This window comes from Suricata suricatta, chromosome 16, assembly GCF_006229205.1.
Source record: "Suricata suricatta isolate VVHF042 chromosome 16, meerkat_22Aug2017_6uvM2_HiC, whole genome shotgun sequence".
Classification (NCBI taxonomy): domain Eukaryota; kingdom Metazoa; phylum Chordata; class Mammalia; order Carnivora; family Herpestidae; genus Suricata; species Suricata suricatta.
Window position 1 is genome coordinate 52,257,923 of NC_043715.1, and position 16,060 is coordinate 52,273,982.

The 16,060-nt window shown below is 50.0% G+C and overlaps 2 protein-coding genes and 1 long non-coding RNA gene across 5 annotated transcripts; 1 reads left to right on the top strand and 2 right to left on the bottom strand.

The window, feature by feature from the left end:
- Nucleotides 1-1,150: 1,150 nt before the first annotated feature.
- LOC115280942 lies at nt 1,151-6,194 on the bottom strand. Of its 3 annotated transcripts, XM_029926128.1 has the most exons (6): nt 5,133-6,183; nt 4,625-4,709; nt 4,432-4,474; nt 3,735-3,881; nt 1,732-1,863; nt 1,151-1,422 (listed from the first exon to the last, which is right to left on the bottom strand). In XM_029926128.1, exons 1-6 carry the CDS (start codon nt 5,870-5,872, stop codon nt 1,361-1,363), a joined length of 1,209 nt encoding a protein of 402 aa, XP_029781988.1. In that variant the 5' UTR covers nt 5,873-6,183; the 3' UTR covers nt 1,151-1,360. The 3 variants fall into 3 exon arrangements, with proteins under 3 accessions (XP_029781988.1, XP_029781990.1, XP_029781989.1); XM_029926130.1 differs by lacking the exon at nt 1,732-1,863 and having other exon boundaries at nt 5,133-6,194; XM_029926129.1 differs by lacking the exons at nt 1,732-1,863; nt 4,432-4,474; nt 4,625-4,709 and having other exon boundaries at nt 5,133-6,191.
- LOC115280944 lies at nt 6,133-15,863 on the top strand. Its single transcript, XM_029926132.1, has 5 exons — nt 6,133-6,177; nt 8,204-8,404; nt 14,256-14,402; nt 14,815-14,943; nt 15,117-15,863. The coding sequence occupies exons 1-5, from the start codon at nt 6,156-6,158 to the stop codon at nt 15,317-15,319; spliced, it is 702 nt and encodes a 233-aa protein (XP_029781992.1). The 5' UTR covers nt 6,133-6,155; the 3' UTR covers nt 15,320-15,863.
- LOC115280945 lies at nt 7,274-10,451 on the bottom strand. Its single transcript, XR_003904003.1, has 3 exons — nt 10,288-10,451; nt 9,302-9,611; nt 7,274-8,573 (listed from the first exon to the last, which is right to left on the bottom strand). It is a non-coding gene; the product is annotated as an uncharacterized LOC115280945 (long non-coding RNA).
- Nucleotides 15,864-16,060: the final 197 nt, after the last annotated feature.

Genomic DNA, 16,060 nt, shown 5'->3' on the forward strand with positions numbered 1-16,060 from the left:
AGGGTGCGCTAGTAATTGGCTTCCCTAGTCTTCCTGGAACCTGCCAAGGACATTTGTACCTCAGGACCTTTGCACTTGCTGTTCCCTCTGCAAGGAATCCTTTCCCCCAATCTATCCCCATGGCTCTTCTCTCTTCAATCATGTCTCTGCTCAGATGTTACCTTGACATAGAGCCCCTGCCCCTTCCCGAACCCATCTCTATTCCCCTCCTTTACTTTTCCTCATGGCACTTATCCCTAACATGTCTGTTTGTGGGCATACATTTTGCCTCCCTGCTGAAATGTCAAGCCGTAAAAACAAGGATGTGTGTCTAATTTGATCACTGCTATAGATCCAGTGTCTGACATTGAGTTGCAGCTCAATTTTCATTAAAGATGAACAAATTGGAGAGCCCTTTGTGGGAAAGAAGCAGAAGGATTATTTTAACACCCCTTAAAAGCACAAACTAGGTACTATGTTAAACTCTATCTGGATTGAAGTACTGTCATTACCCCCATTTTACAGATGAGGAAACTGGGACCCAGATGGGTCAACTCTGGACCACAGGTCACAGAGATAGTAAGTGACAGAGCCTAGACTTAACCTTTCCAGCTTAACCACTGTGTGAAAGGGAGATAGAAGGGACCCCCAGGTCAAGGGCCTGTAGGGGGACCCAGGTAATGAGATAAATTTGTATTTGAGTTTCAATACATTGAGTTTCAATTCAGCAAATGACTCTGATAGCAAAAATATGCTACATGGAACAGCCTGAAAAATGGATGGATGGATGGATAGATAGATAGACAGACAATTTTTAAAAAAGAACAGCCCTGTGTTGGGGGAGTTTGGGGAGAAGAAAGAAGAGGCGATGACAGGGGCTGCTGGTAAGGGCAGGAGGTGACGTGTGAGTGCAGGGAGAATTTGCCTCAGGAGGGGCACATTATTGGGGGTCAGGGAAGTAAACAATGAAGCCCTAAGGGCTTGGAGAGCATCAGCTTTTCAACAAACATTGATTGACACCATGTATATGTATGCCAACAACCACTGACGCAGCCTTTTGTTGACCTTGTGCCTTGCACCTCGTTCCTCTGAATCCCTTCTGTCACCTATCCCTCCACCCCAGAGGGCCCAAGGGATGGACCCAGTGAGAGATGGCATTTCCACAGAACACTTAGAAGGTATTGAGTTTAAGAGAATATTCTGGGCAAAAGCTACAGATTATTTAAATATACAGATTATTAATCTGAGTGAGGGGATTGAGAGGGGAATGAAAAGGGCAAAACTCTCAGTGGGGGTGGGGAGCTAGAGAGTAGGGCGGTCAAGTGCTTGACAGGGAGCAGTGGGAGCAGGCCATAGGTGGGGTTGTTCCTGTGTCCTAAATTCAGGTGGCCTGGAGCGCCAGGATGGACCAGAAGTTCATGTAGTTCAGATAGGAAAGGAAACCTGAAGAAGGAAGAGAGCAGAGGTGGTGAGGTGCAGTATTCCCAGCCCACCCCAGACCCTAGTTCTCTCCCCAAGCCCAATTACATCCCTACCCTGTCCCGAATCCATTTCCCAACCCCCACCCAACCCCATCCCCACATCCAGCCCTATGCCCATCTCCACCCTCACCTCCCCGATCCTATCTCTAACCTCAATCCCATTTTGTCCAGCCCTGTCTATAGTCATCCTCATCCCAAACTCTGTCCCACTCAGTCCTTATCTGTATCCCTGAAAACCCATGCCCAAACCCAACCCCAGCCCAGCCCAGACCACTCATCAGGAAGAGAAAGATGCCGGTCCACGCCAGGTAGAAGCTGAGCCCTAGAGTGTAGGTCATGCCTTCCTGCAGGTACTCATGGGCCTGCATCAGGTAGAACAGGACACCCAACATCATGCTGGCCCCTGCATGAGTACAGGTGTTAGGAAGCTGGGCATCGGGTGTGTGCAGACCCCTGCCCATAGTCGTGTGGCTGCCTGACTCTTGCTCAATATTTTCGGCTTCTTTCACCTCCCTATACCTCTGTGCACAGGCAGGAAAACAGGCTTCTGACACTGTCATGGTAGAGCACATTGGGACCATTGGGTTGTGTCTAACACCATAGGCTTTGGGGCCGACCAGACCAGAGCTCTTGTCCTACCTCTTCCTCCCACCTTAGGGTAACTACTCCATCTCTCTGAGCCTCATTTCTCTCATATGTAAAATGGGCATAATCATAGGATTCATCTCCTTGGGCTCTCATGAGGAATTGTTGAGATTGGCATACAGTAGGCCCACATGACTTGAGACTGATTATTATCATTGTATTAGGTTTTAATTTTGGGCTTCTGAAGAAGTGGACTAGGAACCCACTCATTCTGCATATTTCAACTTAAAATTTTTTTTTAAATTCTTAAAAAAAAAAAGACCTGGGTCGTGTTTTCTTTATGTTATTGAAAAATAATAGGGGCACCTGGGGTGGCTCAGTCAGTTAAGCGTCCGACTTTGGCTCAGGTCATGATCTCACTGCTGGTGGGTTTGAACCCCCATCGGGCTCTGTGCTGATAGCTCAAGCCTGGAGCCTCCTTCGGATTCTGCGTCTCCCTCTCTCTCTGTTCCTCCCCTGCTCGCATTCTATCTCTCTCTCAAAAATGAAAAAATGTTAAAAAATAAAAGAAAAATAATATAGAAGGTGTTTTTCATTTAACTACTAGGAATGATCAGAAATTTGTTTTGTAGAAAAATATCTTAAATTAGATGACATAAAACGAGGTATTTTCTACCCATTGTACCTTATATGTAAACAGTTGGGAAGAGCTACCAGACAAATTGGATAAATGCTATTTTCGGACAAGGAAACAGGAAGTTGAATGTTTCCTATTCTTGACTTTGCTATCATTGTCCAAAACTGTTTTCCTGATAAAACTAAAAGTTGTGGTCAATCATTACAAATGATAGAAACATAATATCCTTCGTTTCCAAATTAAAGTGCTACCCCACCTTCTTTTCTAAAAAGTGTGATTCAACATGCAAATGGAAAAATAGACTAATTCTAATCAGAATATCAGTTTTGAGATATTTGGGTCAGGTGGAAGGATTAAATTGTGCAAGGTTAAGTAGCTTCCATCAAGTACCAACATTGTCTAATTCAATCCTCACTACATCTCCATGCGATTGGAAATTTTACCCCCATCCTGCATGAGAAAACTGTGGCTCAGAAAGATTAAGTAGCTTGAATAAAGTCACAGAGCTGGCGGTAGAATGTGGAGAAAGGATTGGGGATGGGTCAGAACTGCAAAAGGGTATTGGGTAGAGGTTCAAGTTTGAGTGATGAAGATGGACGGTAAGGTTGGGGATGGGGTTGTGTTGAGTTTGAAAGTGAGGTTCACAGGTGATAGAGTTGGGTTGGATTTGGAATGAGTGTTGAGATTTGGAAAGGGGTTAGGGATGGTAAGGGGGATGGTTTGGAGATTGGAAAGAGATAGAATTGGAATGGGGGATGAGATGGGTATGGACACCACAAAAATGAATACCGATGAGTTTGAGATTCGTTGGTGACAGAGATGACAGGTGAACTGGAGGCTGATATTGGGGCTGGAGATGCGGTTGTATTGGAAGTTCACATTTTTTATCGGGCTTGGTTGGAGATTTGGAGGGAGATAGCATTGGCATGGGCAATGAATGTGAGGACAAGGACAGTGTTGAAATGTGGTGGGGAGGGGGTTGGATATCATCCTGGGCACTGGGCAAGGCACTCTTTGCCAGGGTTCTGGAGGGATAAGTCTCAGTGCCATGCCTGTCAGGATCCCGAGGATGCCGTTGGAGAAGTCCAGCGTGGGTGTGTTGGAGCTGGTGAAGAAGATGATGTTTAGGAGTAAGATGCAGAGGCAGATGCTGGTGATGCTGGCGAGGATGAGAAAGGCCCAGGCAAAGTCCAGAAGGTCTGGGGAAGGAAGAAAATTGGAACACCAAGAGGCCCTCTGACCCTGAGCATGGGGGACAGTGTCCCCAATGGGCTGGGACTATTACTGAACGCTCTCCCTTGCAAATTCTTCTTCTTCATTTTAAGAAAATCAAAACTGGGCCATAGAGAAGGGCTATTAAGGCAGATGTCTTTAGCACTGAGGGCACACCTCTGCGTCAGTGAGAACAGGTTCTTGGGCAGTGAGAAGTGGGGTGGGAATTGAGGAACCAGCTCTGCGTGATGAGGAAAGATTCCCTGGGGTGAAAAAGTTGTGTGAGGTCCTAGAATTAAGAGGACTGTGGGGATGCATATTAAGTAATTCAGGATGAGCATAGGGCAGTGGGGACGGTCCTGGGGCATTGAGGCCCATCTGGGGGATGGGATGACGATCCAGGAGTGGTGAGATCTATCCCAGAGAAGGGAAGACTAACCCTGGCCAGTGAGGACCACCCAGGGAAGGCAGAGAAGGGTCCCTGGGACAAAGAGGAGAGATGAATCCCAGGAAGGGTGAGTATAGGGTAGGCCTTACAAGCATTCTGGTCGTACTCATGGAGGCAGGAGATGTCAGGGCACTGCACAAAGAAGATGGTGTTGATAGGGATGGACAAGGGGCCATCAGGATCCCCAGGGGGCGTCAGTGGCACCTGGAAGTGGATCCAGGGCTGGCCCAGAGCGATGAGACCGATGATCACCATGCCAGCCAGGCTTAGTGCCAGGCTCACCTGATGGCTGATCTTCTTGGCTCTGTGTAGCAGCCGCCAGCCCAGGGGCAGCTGTGATTGGCTGCATGTACTCTTTCTCTGACACCTGTGGCAGATCACCCACCACGAGTGTCAACACTGAGTCCAGCCACCCAGCCCAGCCACCCCAGCTCAGCTGCCAGATCATGAGCCGCCCAGTCTAGCCTTTAGACTATCTTCTCTATGTCCATCCTCCTTGGCCTGTATCTTCCAGGTCCTGCCTCTAGAACATGCTGTCTCATGCCTAGCCTCTTAGGTTCCCTTGCCTCCAGATCTAACTTCCAGACTCTGCGACCCCTAAGTTCAGTTCCTAGGTTGAATTACAGGTCTGGTCTTTATGCCATGCCCTACCCAGGGCCAGCCTCTCTTGGGTCCAACCTTCAGTTTCCGATAGACTGACTTTGCTTCTGGTCCCTAGCCTTTGACTGCTGCCCCTCCCCCAGAATCCTAGCCCAGAGCCTGGCCCACTGCCTGGACCCCTGCTTCTCACCTGCCAGAATCCATCTTTGCAGATCTGTTTGACTGTATGCTCTGGACATTGTTGTCTAGAGTACTTGGGTTGCCCAGGAAGCTGTCCATAGTGTCTTTGGAACTCTCTTGGGAGGTCCAGATGGTTGAATCAAGGCTTTTGATACTGGCTGTGGAGATGTGAGTAATTGAAGGTGAGGCATCAACCTTGGCCTGGATCGGCGATATGAGGCATTGAGTACTTGAGCAGGGACTCTGGTTTGTTGGAAGATGGTCTTGGCTAATGACTTGGCTACCACTGTAGATAAGAGACTCTATATTGGTCTCTTGAGATAGTAATGGAGAATTTTGGATGCTGAAGTGGTGATTTTGGGAAATTGGTGGAACATCTCGGGTACTGAAGCGGTGACTGTAGGTAACTGACGATGTGTCTTGGATACTGAGCTGATGACTGTTCATGGTGGACGGCGTGTCCTCAGTACTGATCCAGCCACTATTGATAATGGGTGGTGCGTCTTGGGTACTGGCCCAGCAACCGTGGACTAGTGGAGGGTCTTGGACATGGTGATTGTGGATAATGGACAAGGGCTCTTGGATGCTGACCTGGTCACTGTTGGTAATGGGCTGAAAGCCTTGGATACTGACCCGGGGCCTGTAGGTAATTGGTGGGGAGACTTCAGTCTCATTTTGAGTATTACTGGATGCTGCTGGAAGGAAACTTGGCTTGGTGCTCTGGGGGCCAGATTGGGGCCTCTGGGACATGTGGGGATGTGGGCAAGGCCAGTCCCCAGATGCACTAAACAGCCTGCCAACCGCTTCAGCTCCTCCTTCCAGACACCTCCATGGCCACCTGGAAATCTGTTGGTCTCCCTCCCAGGTTCCGGCTTGGTCCTTTGCGGTTTGAATCCCTCTGGCCCTTCTTCTATGTCCTCTTGTCTCCCCTGCTGCCCAGAGGCAGGCCTCAGGGCTTCAGTCAAGCCTGCAGCTGGAGTTGGGGGAGGTTCCATGACAGTTGGAGAGATTCCAGGAGGTTGGGACATTGGCCATGGACTCATGCTCTACCCTGTGTGAGTGACATGAGGCGGTGGCTGGGTCAGAGTGGGTTACATGGGAGGTGTGGGCAGGGTCAGGATTGGGTCCAGAAGAGGTTATGGCTGGGTCTGGGAGATGTCAGCAAAGGTGGGGGAGGGGGGTAGGAATGACCAGGGTAGAGAAAGAGCAGGGGCAGAGAGGGGCCAGAATAGGGTCAGGGACCATCTCTGAAACCAGTTCTTACAGCTTCCGGAGAGCCTGAGATCTGAATGTGTAATTCCCTGCTCCTACCTGGCCCTACCCGACCCCACTCCCAGGGCCTTTCCTGAACTGATCTCCTTTTATCCCTTTTCAAGTTCAATGTCTCTCTCCTCTGTCTCTGTCTTTCTTTACCTTTTCCTGAGGCCTCAGGGACCTATTCCCTGACCTCAAAGACCCCCCAATCCAGGCTTGGGAGGGGAGGCAGAGCGAACAGCTGCAGGTCGAGGAGGGCTCAAAGAGGTCAGTGGGAATGCAGGCACCCAAGTTCCTTCAGTCTTTCCAGTTAAGAGTGGGGTTTTTTCAAACTTCCATTCCCTCCATCCTTCCTTTTGGCTCTTGAGACAGATTTTTGAGAAACAAACAAGCAAACAAACAAAAAAGAAAGAGAGAAAAAGAGAAAAGGAAAGCCACTAACTTTTATGTCTTTAGTGACACAACTCTATCCATCTAACTCTTCATTTGTCAAAGGAGATAATAAAACTTCAGAGGATTGTTATAAGCACAAAATGTAAAAGCATCGAGAACCCATTGTAATAGAAAACTGTTGAATTTTTTACACTTCACAGATATTGATTTTGACCCTCAGAATTACTTTCTCCCTCCCCCAAAGCTTGTGCCTGAGTCCGAGACCCAACCTCCTCTGAAATCCATATTGAGAAGTGCCACAGGACAGGAAGGAATTACTACAACTAGATACCATGGATGTGTCTACCAGTTCATATACCCATGCATTCAATCATTACTTTAAAAAAAAATGTTTGTTTATTTTTAGTTTTGAGGTGGGGAGGGGCAAAGGGAGAGGGAGAGAGAGAATCCCAAGCAAGCGCCACACCAGCAGTGCTGAGCCTGATGCAAGGCTTGAACCCATGGATGGTGATCATGACCTGAGCTGAAATGAAGAGTGGGACACTTAACCAACTGAGCCACCCAGGTGCCCCTCAGTTGTTCCCTTTTTTAACTTAACAACTAGCAAAGGCCCCGTACCAAGTGATGAGGGTGAAGTGGGAAAAGGAAGAGATCTATTCCCTCCCCTCACGGGGGTCTGTTGGGGAAGGTGGGTAGGGAAAAAAGCAGTTTGTGAGATAAGGGATACCAGTGAAGGAGACTTGCATGTTGCATTATGGGAGTGTTTGGTGGGTGACCTTGCCAAGAACTGAGGTTGGGCTGGGCTGGGGGGCTCAGGATGGGAGATGTGGGGGGAGTGGCATGGGAGGTGAGATGTAAAGGATGGTTAGGACAGTCTGGGCACATGTGGAAGGAGAGGTCCCCAGGCGGAAGGGGCAGCCTGGACTGCTTGTTGAATTGCTGAGGTAGGAAAGCTCTCGGTGCGAGAGGAACACGGTGAAGTCCGGTGTGGCTGGAGGTTAAGTGAGCAGTGGGAGGGACAGGGGGCTTGGTGAACACTGGGCAAACCCCTGGCATTTCGTTCTGTTGGCACCATGGGTCTTGGCCTCATGAGCATGCTGTGGAACCCACGTCTAGTTGTCCGTGTCCTGGATTGGGATTTGTGACAGGGGTCTAGAGAAGCAGTTGAGGTTGAGGGTGGAGATGGAGCTGGGGTTGGGGAACAGGGACTGGAGGATGGGGTTGGAGACAAAACAAGTAGGTTTGGGCATCGAATGGGGTCGTGGGAGGGGGCTGGGCTGGACGTTAGGGTTAGAGATGGGAACGAGGATGCATTTGGAATTGGAGACGGGGATGCGGTTGGGATCGGGGTCTAGGTGGGGATGGAGACGTGGCTGTGGTTGGAGATGGAGGCTAGGCTGCAGCAGTGTGGCACAGAACTCTATTCTTTCCCAGTGGACGCGGTGCCTTCCTGGGAAGGGGACCGCAAGTTCGTCCTGCGGGGCTGGTCTCTGGCCTTCAGCGTCCTGGCAACCCTGATGATGCTCGGTATGGCGGACGGACGGCTGGCGTACTTGCAGGGCTCTTACACTGGCTACCTGGGCATCTGGACGGACTGCAGGAAGTACAAGTGTGCCAGCCTGGGCCAAGTCACCGGTCAGTAGGAGCCTGGACAGGCTATGGGGCACTTGAAGCAGGGCATCTCGGGAGATCATCCAGGGTGGGAATCTCTGGGCGAAGTTCTTTGGATGTTCTTGGGGGGAAATGCTTAGAATTCTCAGGAGAGTCTCTGGAGAGTCTCTGAAGGGACCTGTGGGGAAGTCTCCTAAAGAAACAGGAAAACAGGACTGTCATAGCGCATGGGAAGAGCATTACAATTCACCGGAAACCAATCTGCCTCATGATTAGTTGGTTAAAGTCACCATCATTTTCTGCCTCGCTTTTTAAAATAGGTTTTTAAAAATGTATTGTTTGCTCTTGAGAGAGGAAGTGCAAGTTGGGGAGGGGCAGAGAGAGAGGAGGGACACAGGATCTGAAGTGGGCTCCGCGCTGACAGCAGTGAACCTGATGTGGGGCTCAAACGCACAAACCATGAGATGCTGACCTGAGCTGAAGTCAGACACTCAACCGACTGAGCCATTCAGATGCCCCTAAAATGGTTTTTTTTTAAAAGAGGATTTTTTTTTTTTTAAAGGAGATTTCCAGCTCCTTCGGAAACATTTTTGCTTTATCGTAGGTCTCTGTGTGTGTGTCTAGTGCTTTTCAGCATTGCAGCAGGAGGCAGTCCGGAACTGGAGCCAGAGTACCTGGGTGTGGATCCTGGCTCAACCACCTGGTGGCTGGGTGATCTTGGGCACCTTCTTTCACCTCCCTGTGCCTCAGTGTCCTCATTTCTAAAATGGCAGTGGTAGTAATCCCTATTCACGGGCCGTTGGAAGAGTTAGCAAGTTAAAACAGGAAGAGGAATTAGAACAGTGCCTGGCACGTATTAATTGCTACACCAGGTTAGTTACTATTATCCTAAGTGATTCGTTTCTCAGCCAATGCACCTACCTTCATTTCAGATCTCAAGTATGAAACTTCCAGAACGCTGTGTCGTATTAATCTCATTGATTTATTTTGGATATCTCTTTCTTGTATACCTCCCCAACTCGAGTTGGCGTAAGCAAGACAGACATGGTTTCAAGTGATGGAAAGGCCCAGAGGCATAGATCTATCAGTTCAGGTCCTGCTGGATCCTGGTGCTCAAAGCCTGTCATTAGAAATCTGTCTCTTGTCACCTCTCTCTGAAGGCTTCCTCTGTGTTGGGCCCTCAGGCAAGCTGTGGAAATGTGGCATTAGCAGCAGCTAGGTTCTGTCCTTTCTGTGAACAGCCAGGGGCAAAGAGAGTGAGTTTGTTTTCTATAGCCCTGAAGCAAAGATCTCAGGATGAGCTCTGATGGCATCAGATGGACTTCCCTGGGATTTCTCACTCTTCCCCACACTCGGGGATCGGATCAGGAAGATGTCGTCCTGTGATTGGTTGGGTCTGGATCACACGGTTTTCTTAAGAGTCAACATAGGGGTCATTTCTGTCCCAAAGCCTCAAGGACAGAGAGTTCCTCTGAACTGAGTCAAGTTGCTATTGTCAGAAGAATGGGAATGGATGGTGGGTGGGCACCTTTCTCCCATATTTATGATACTTCACTGAAGCAGAATTATCCTGAGGGTAGATTCCCAAGAGCAGGAGAGCAGGGTTTCGGAAGGGCTGGGAAGACTTTGTAAGGCTCTGATAAGTCAGCGTCTCATGTCAAGCAACAGAAGTCAAGTAAGCAGAAAATGGATTTACAAACATTGTTGGGGGGAGTTTGCAGAATCTCTGCATGGCCAGAGAATTGGACTCCAGGGGCCACGTGATCAGGAACATACCCAAAAAATTCCCTGGAAGACTGACGGGCTAGGCATACATATGCATTACCGCTTCCCCGTGGGCCCATCTCCCTAGACCTGGACTCCACTGGGGAACCTCTTTCTCAGCTGCCCTGGGACTTGACACCTACCAGAATCGAGTCCATGCCTACTTCTGGCTGCTAATTCCAAGGTTAGTGTGGCTCGTCTTTATTGGTGGAGCCTGGTCATGTGCTGAGCTCTTCGCCGGGAGGCTGGTTTCCTTATTGGGAAGTGTGGATGCATACACTGGGGGAAATTCCCCACGTGTGGACTGGCTTTCAAATATACTGGGAAGACAAAAAAGAAGGTGAATGTCCCATTTATTCCAAAATGTTAATTTTAAGTGATTTAAAATTTTTTCTTTATTTTAAGGTTTAAGTTACTTCTATTTTATTTGAGCAAGCAATATATTTACATGGCCCAACATTTTATTAATTTTTTAAACGTTTATTTATTTTTGAGAGAGGGAGAGACACAGAGTGTGAGCGGGAGAGGGTCAGAGAGAGAGGGAAACACAGAATCTGAAGCAGGCTCCAGGCTCTGAGCTAGCTGTCAGCACAGAGCCTGATGCAGGGCTCAAACCCACGAACCGTGAGATCATGACCTGAGCTGAAGTCCACTGCTTAACTGACTGAGCCACCCAGGTGCCCCTCAACATTTTAACAAGTGCAAGAGTCCCCCTTTCATTTCTGTCTCCCACCCCACCCATTCCCCTTCCTGGCAGGTGACCAATGCTACTAAGCCATTAAAAATTTTTTTAGTGCTTATTTATTTTTTAGAGAGACAGAATAACAGAGTGTGAGCAGGGGAGGGGCAGAGAGAGAGGGAGACACAGAATTCAAAACAGGGTCCATGCTCCAAGCTGTCAGCACAGAGCCTGACATGGGGCTCGAACTCACAAACTTCGAGGTCATGACCTGAGCCGAAGTCGGTCGCCTAACCGATTGAGTCACCCAGGTGCTCTGCTGCTAAGCCATTTTTAAGCTCTTGTGTCTTCTTCTAGTTATATTTTCTATACATATGAGAAAATGGCTATGATTAAACAGTATGACTATATACAGACACATATACACACACATACACACATAGGTATTCTCTCTATATGCTGCTTATGTTTATCACTTAAAAAGCATACAAGGCAGCGGGTGCCTGGGTGGCTCAGTTGGCTGAGCGTCCAGCTTCGGGTCAGGTCATGATCTCACGGTTCATGGGTTGGGGTCCCGCATTGGGCTCTGTGCTGACAGATAGCTCGGAGCCTGGAGACTGTTTCGGATTCTGGGTCTCGTTCTCTCTCTGACCCTCCCTTGCTCTCACTGTCTCTCAAAAGTAAATAAAAGACATAAAAAAAGCATACAAGGCAGTATTATAGTTCTCATTTTAAAAGTAAACCAGCATTTACTGAATGCTCAGAATGTACAATACTTTACGGTTGGCATAAAGACATAAACAACAGGTCATGAGGTTTTTTTTTAGGTGTAGAAATTCAGAATTTTTATGTTCTTATTTATCCAGCTTTGCCTCTGTGACTTTACCAATTGCTTCCTAGCTTTGAGGAGTTCTCCCTCTAGATTGTTGGTGAACCTTCAATTCTGGTTGCGTGTGTGTGTGTGTGTGTGTGTGTGTGTGTGTGTGTGTGGTGTTAGAGTTTGACTGTGATTTGAGTCGGTGGTAAGCAGGCAGCATTGAATCCTGCACTGCTTACCAACTTATGGAAGAGATTTGAATTAGATCACAAGTAACAGAAGCTCTAACATGACGTAGATTGAGTGAAGGAACTTATTTGGTCCCGCCTAAATGAAAAAGGGTGGAAGTAGGAATGCTTTCAGGCATGGCTGTATTCAAGAGTCTAAGTGCTAGCTTCACACACATTACTCTCGGTGTTTCTTGGTTGCTTGGATTGGCTTCATTCTCAAGGCTCCACCTAGTGGCAAGTCAGGATCTAGTTAGGAAAATAAATCATTCCAGACACGTTAGAGGGTGGAAAGTTAGGGGATTGATTTCATGGGTCATAGAAGAGCTGAGAAGCTGAGTAGGTGATGGTGTGGCAAAGCGGAGATTAGCAATTCAGGAAGCTGCCACCCACCCCCACTCCCAGCCCCCAGCCCAGAAGAACAAAGTAAAAAGGTGGTAATGCCAGAGCCTGGAAGCTGGAGCCATTGGGAAGGCATAGACTCATGGTGGGATTTGCTTAGAGAGGGCCAGAATCACAGAAAAACAACAACAACAACAACAACAACAACAAAAACGAAGCTACTGCTAAAGACACCAGCTGAGGTGGGGGGAAGGGAGAGAGAAATAAATATACTGGTTTGTTCTCTTCTTTGGAGCCAGTCTTCTGCCAGGGCCTCCCATTAGCTGAAAGTACTGATAAGCCAGTGAGCAAAGGAGGCTGGGAAATGTAGTCCTTGTAATACAGAATAGGTAAGCATGGGGAATGGATCTGAGAGAAGACAGACAACTGGCAGAACTGCTAACAATGTGGGCTCAAGTGTGGCAGGAAAGAGAGCACAAAACGTTCCTGCAAAAGTCTTGTGTGGCTGGGTCACATGAGCACCTCAAACCAAACATAGCAGCCAGAGCAATGCAATGCACTGATTGGCTTATAACTGGGACTGAGAGTGGGGAACAGGCAGGAGAGTGAATCGGAGAGGTAAGCCACAAATGTCTACTTCTGACCAAACCACAAAGTGGGCTCATTCTGGGTTGAAAAGAGCCAGGGACTTGAATGTCATCTCAACTCTCTTTCTCCTCTCCTCTTGTCTGCTTTCCTTTCTTGGTTTTACTCTATCAGATCTCCTATCTCCCATGAGGGTGGGTCCAAGGCCAGGCAGCTCCAGGCTCATAAACCTCCTGACTAGAGGAACGAGAGCTCTTGACAGCTTCAATCAGAAAAAGTCCCCGGGTAGAACTTGATTGGCTGGTTTTGGTCATATGCCCATCTTTCGGCCAATCACCATGGCTTGGGGTATCGGGCCCTGTGATGGGCTCAGGTGGAGTCATATGACTCTTTTCCTGGCCCCTAGGAAGCAAGGTATGTCATGAGAAGCCCTCAACCTGTATCATGTGATTGGTCCTGAGTGCTATTGCTATTCTGTATCTATGTCCAAGCTTTTGCTTTCTAATTATGTGTTGGAGATCTGCAGTTTGCCAGAAACAAAGCAGATGGAGTCTTAGCTCATTTGGCTGAGGTAGTCTTGCACTGCTCAAAAGTAGGCAATGGAGAGCAGGGCTAAAAGGAGATGTAATTCTCAGAAGGGGCCCAAACTCTTGTTCTTAAACGTACAAATATTCACGGAAACAGAGTGTGACTCTGGTTTTCGAGTATTTGGAAGTTCTTCTCATGTGTACATCTGTGTGTGTGCTCTGGGGATCGAGGTGGGTGATTTGGAGAATGTCTGTGGGGGGGGGTCTGGGGTGTTAATGGGGGTGATATTGGGGGAGGTTCTGGGTGTATAAATGGGATCACTAGAGGACCTTGGGATGTGAATGGGAGAGACTTTAGCAGAAGTAGGGTGTCTTTGGAGACTAGGGGAACTAAAGTGTCTTGGACAGTTTTCAGGGTGCTCTTGGGGGTGTCTGGGTGTGATACTGAGGACATTACTGTGAGTTGCTGTGGGATGACTTGTTGGAGTATGACTGGAGTGACTTTGGAGGCGTCCATGGGAATAGCTTTAAAAATGATTGCAATGACTCTGTGGGGTGACTTTGAGGATGTGAGCAGGGATGACTTAGGGATCTTCTGTGGGGTCACCTCGGAAGTATGTGTTGAGTTGGTTAAGAGGGTTCTGGGGGTTGACTTTGGAGTAGGTGAGGGTGATGGGGACAACCTTGAGGGTACAATTGGGGATGGTTTTGACTTTACAGGTGCCTGGGGTGATTCTGTGAAAGGCAGAGTCGTTTTGGGGTTTCTTGGAAGGGACTTTGGTGATGGAAGTGGGGTGATGTTGAGGTTGTCTGTAGCCAAACTTTGGGGGGTGTCTGTTGGGCTGCTCATGGGGCTGTCAGTAGGGTGAGTTTGGAGGGGGACCTTGGAGAGCATCTGGGAATGCCTCTGCAGCATTGCCTCTTCTCCCCCCAGTTCTCATCCACATGAGCATGGGCTTCATGACGCTGGCCCTGGCCCTGTGTCTCATCCTCCTGCCCTCCATGTGCCTTTCCTTCTGGCCAGTCTTCCGACGCCTTGCTAAGCTCGATCTTGTCTTCAGTTTTCTCAGCTTCAGCACTGGTAAGTGTCGGCTTGGGGGAGGGGAGGATACCCCCAATATCTCTCCCCAGGACTCTCTTTTGGGCTTTGGGGAGGTGTATCTCAAGGTTTCTGTCCTGCTGACTGTCTTTGAATGTCTCTTGGGATCTTGGCCCCACTCTGTGTGCCTCTCAGTTCTACTTTTATCTTTCTCAGTGCGGGGAGTGCGGGGGAGTTATCTGTCTCTCCTTCCTGTTTCCCTCTTTTTCTCTCTGCTTCTCTCCGGGTGTCTTTCTGTCTGGCACTGGAGTTGGTGTGCACACACCTCTGCTTGTCGGGAGGGTAGGAGAGGAGAAGCTGTCTCTGTCTCTCTACTCTTTGTGGGGGACGGGGGTGGGGGGGTGGGGGAGGGGTCCAGCCTTGAGTCCGACTCTCCGGCCCCACCCCTGTACAGGGTTCCTGATTGTTCTCAGTCTGACGCTCTTAGTAGTCGGCTGCGAGACGCTGCGCCCGAGGCCACAGATATCCTACCTGGGGACCACCTACCTGTGCTGGGTGGCCGGCGCCTTGATGCTGTGGTCAGGTGAGGCGGGGCCTCGGGAGGAAGAGGGTGGTGCCTCGGTAGGGCAGGGGGCAGAGCCCGGGAGAGACCTGAGGCAGGGCCTAGGGTCGGTAGGGGCGGACCCGAGGGGGAGGCCGCCCCGAGGGATGGGGCGGGGCTCAGAGTTCGACCGCTCACTGGTTCTCGGCCCCCAGGAGTGCTGAACTACTTAAACCACCTGGGCCTGTGGGGCAGAAGTTCGTCCTTCCAGGAGCGGCGGGTGAGCTACCGTCGGAGGGCCTGGCAGCAGAACCCTCAGACACGGGTGTCCGGACTGCAGTCCGACGCTGACCGCAAGCGCACCGTGGACCTGTCCAACACACCCACCCCCGAGGGGCCCCCTCTCAAGCCTCTCTGAACAGTTGCCCCTGAGCTTCTCAGGAAACTGAGCGGTCACCGCAGCCACATACCGGGCCCACCCCCTCCATCGTGGCCACGCGCCCTAGATTAGACCTCCCTTCGAGGCCCCACTCCCGTAGAAGAGGCCGCGCCTTCCGAGGACCAGCGACAAAACCCCACCCCTCGAGCTAGGGTTTACCCTTTTCGGCTCCGTTCCCGCCCACCGAGTCCTCAGCCGGCCTTCACTCCCACCGTGCGACACCGCCTCCTCCAGTTCTGCGCGTGGCGTGCAATGCCACCTGCCGGTGTGGCCCCGCCCCTGGGTGGCTAGCCCTCTCAGGCCACGCCCCGAAGTTGCACTCCACTCCACTGAACACCTCCCCCTCCGAGGGCCAGCCCCGCCCCTGGATACCCAGACAGGACCCGTGACCGACTCTGGATGTAGCTCCGCCCTTCTGGGGATCAGGCCCCTCCCCGAAAAGGCGTGGCTCGCAATCACATTTCCTCCTCCATCCCCCCACTTCCGGACTGCTCTGCCACAATGAAACCTGGACGCCTTGCAACGTCTATGTGTGACCTTCCGTGGCGTCCTCTCCCCCCAGGGCAGGGTCGGGCCCAGCGTGTGCGAACCGGTCTCAAGTCCCCCTGCTTTGCCCCTTAGGGTCTGAGCCTCTCTCTATGCCAGTTTGTCTACACCTGTCTTTGCGCCTTCCTTTCCCCCAGCTCATAAGCCTCCTGCCTCAAGACTGAGAGGGCTGGG

Bases quoted from the DNA above. Each gene is read 5' to 3' on its own strand.
- LOC115280942 (XM_029926128.1), bottom strand. From the start codon at position 5,872: ATGTCCCAGAGGCCCCAATCTGGCCCCCAGAGCACCAAGCCAAGTTTC. The intron at 4,475-4,624 runs GTGAGCCTGGCA...TTCTTTGTGCAG, and splicing joins CCAAGAAGATCAGCCATCAG to TGCCCTGACATCTCCTGCCT. The intron at 1,423-1,731 runs GTCTGGGCTGGG...TTCCTTCTTCAG, and splicing joins CTTTCTCTTCCTGATGAGTG to GTTTCCTTTCCTATCTGAAC.
- LOC115280944 (XM_029926132.1), top strand. From the start codon at position 6,156: ATGGACTCATGCTCTACCCTGT. The intron at 6,178-8,203 runs GTGAGTGACATG...ATTCTTTCCCAG, and splicing joins GGACTCATGCTCTACCCTGT to TGGACGCGGTGCCTTCCTGG. The intron at 14,944-15,116 runs GTGAGGCGGGGC...CTCGGCCCCCAG, and splicing joins CGCCTTGATGCTGTGGTCAG to GAGTGCTGAACTACTTAAAC.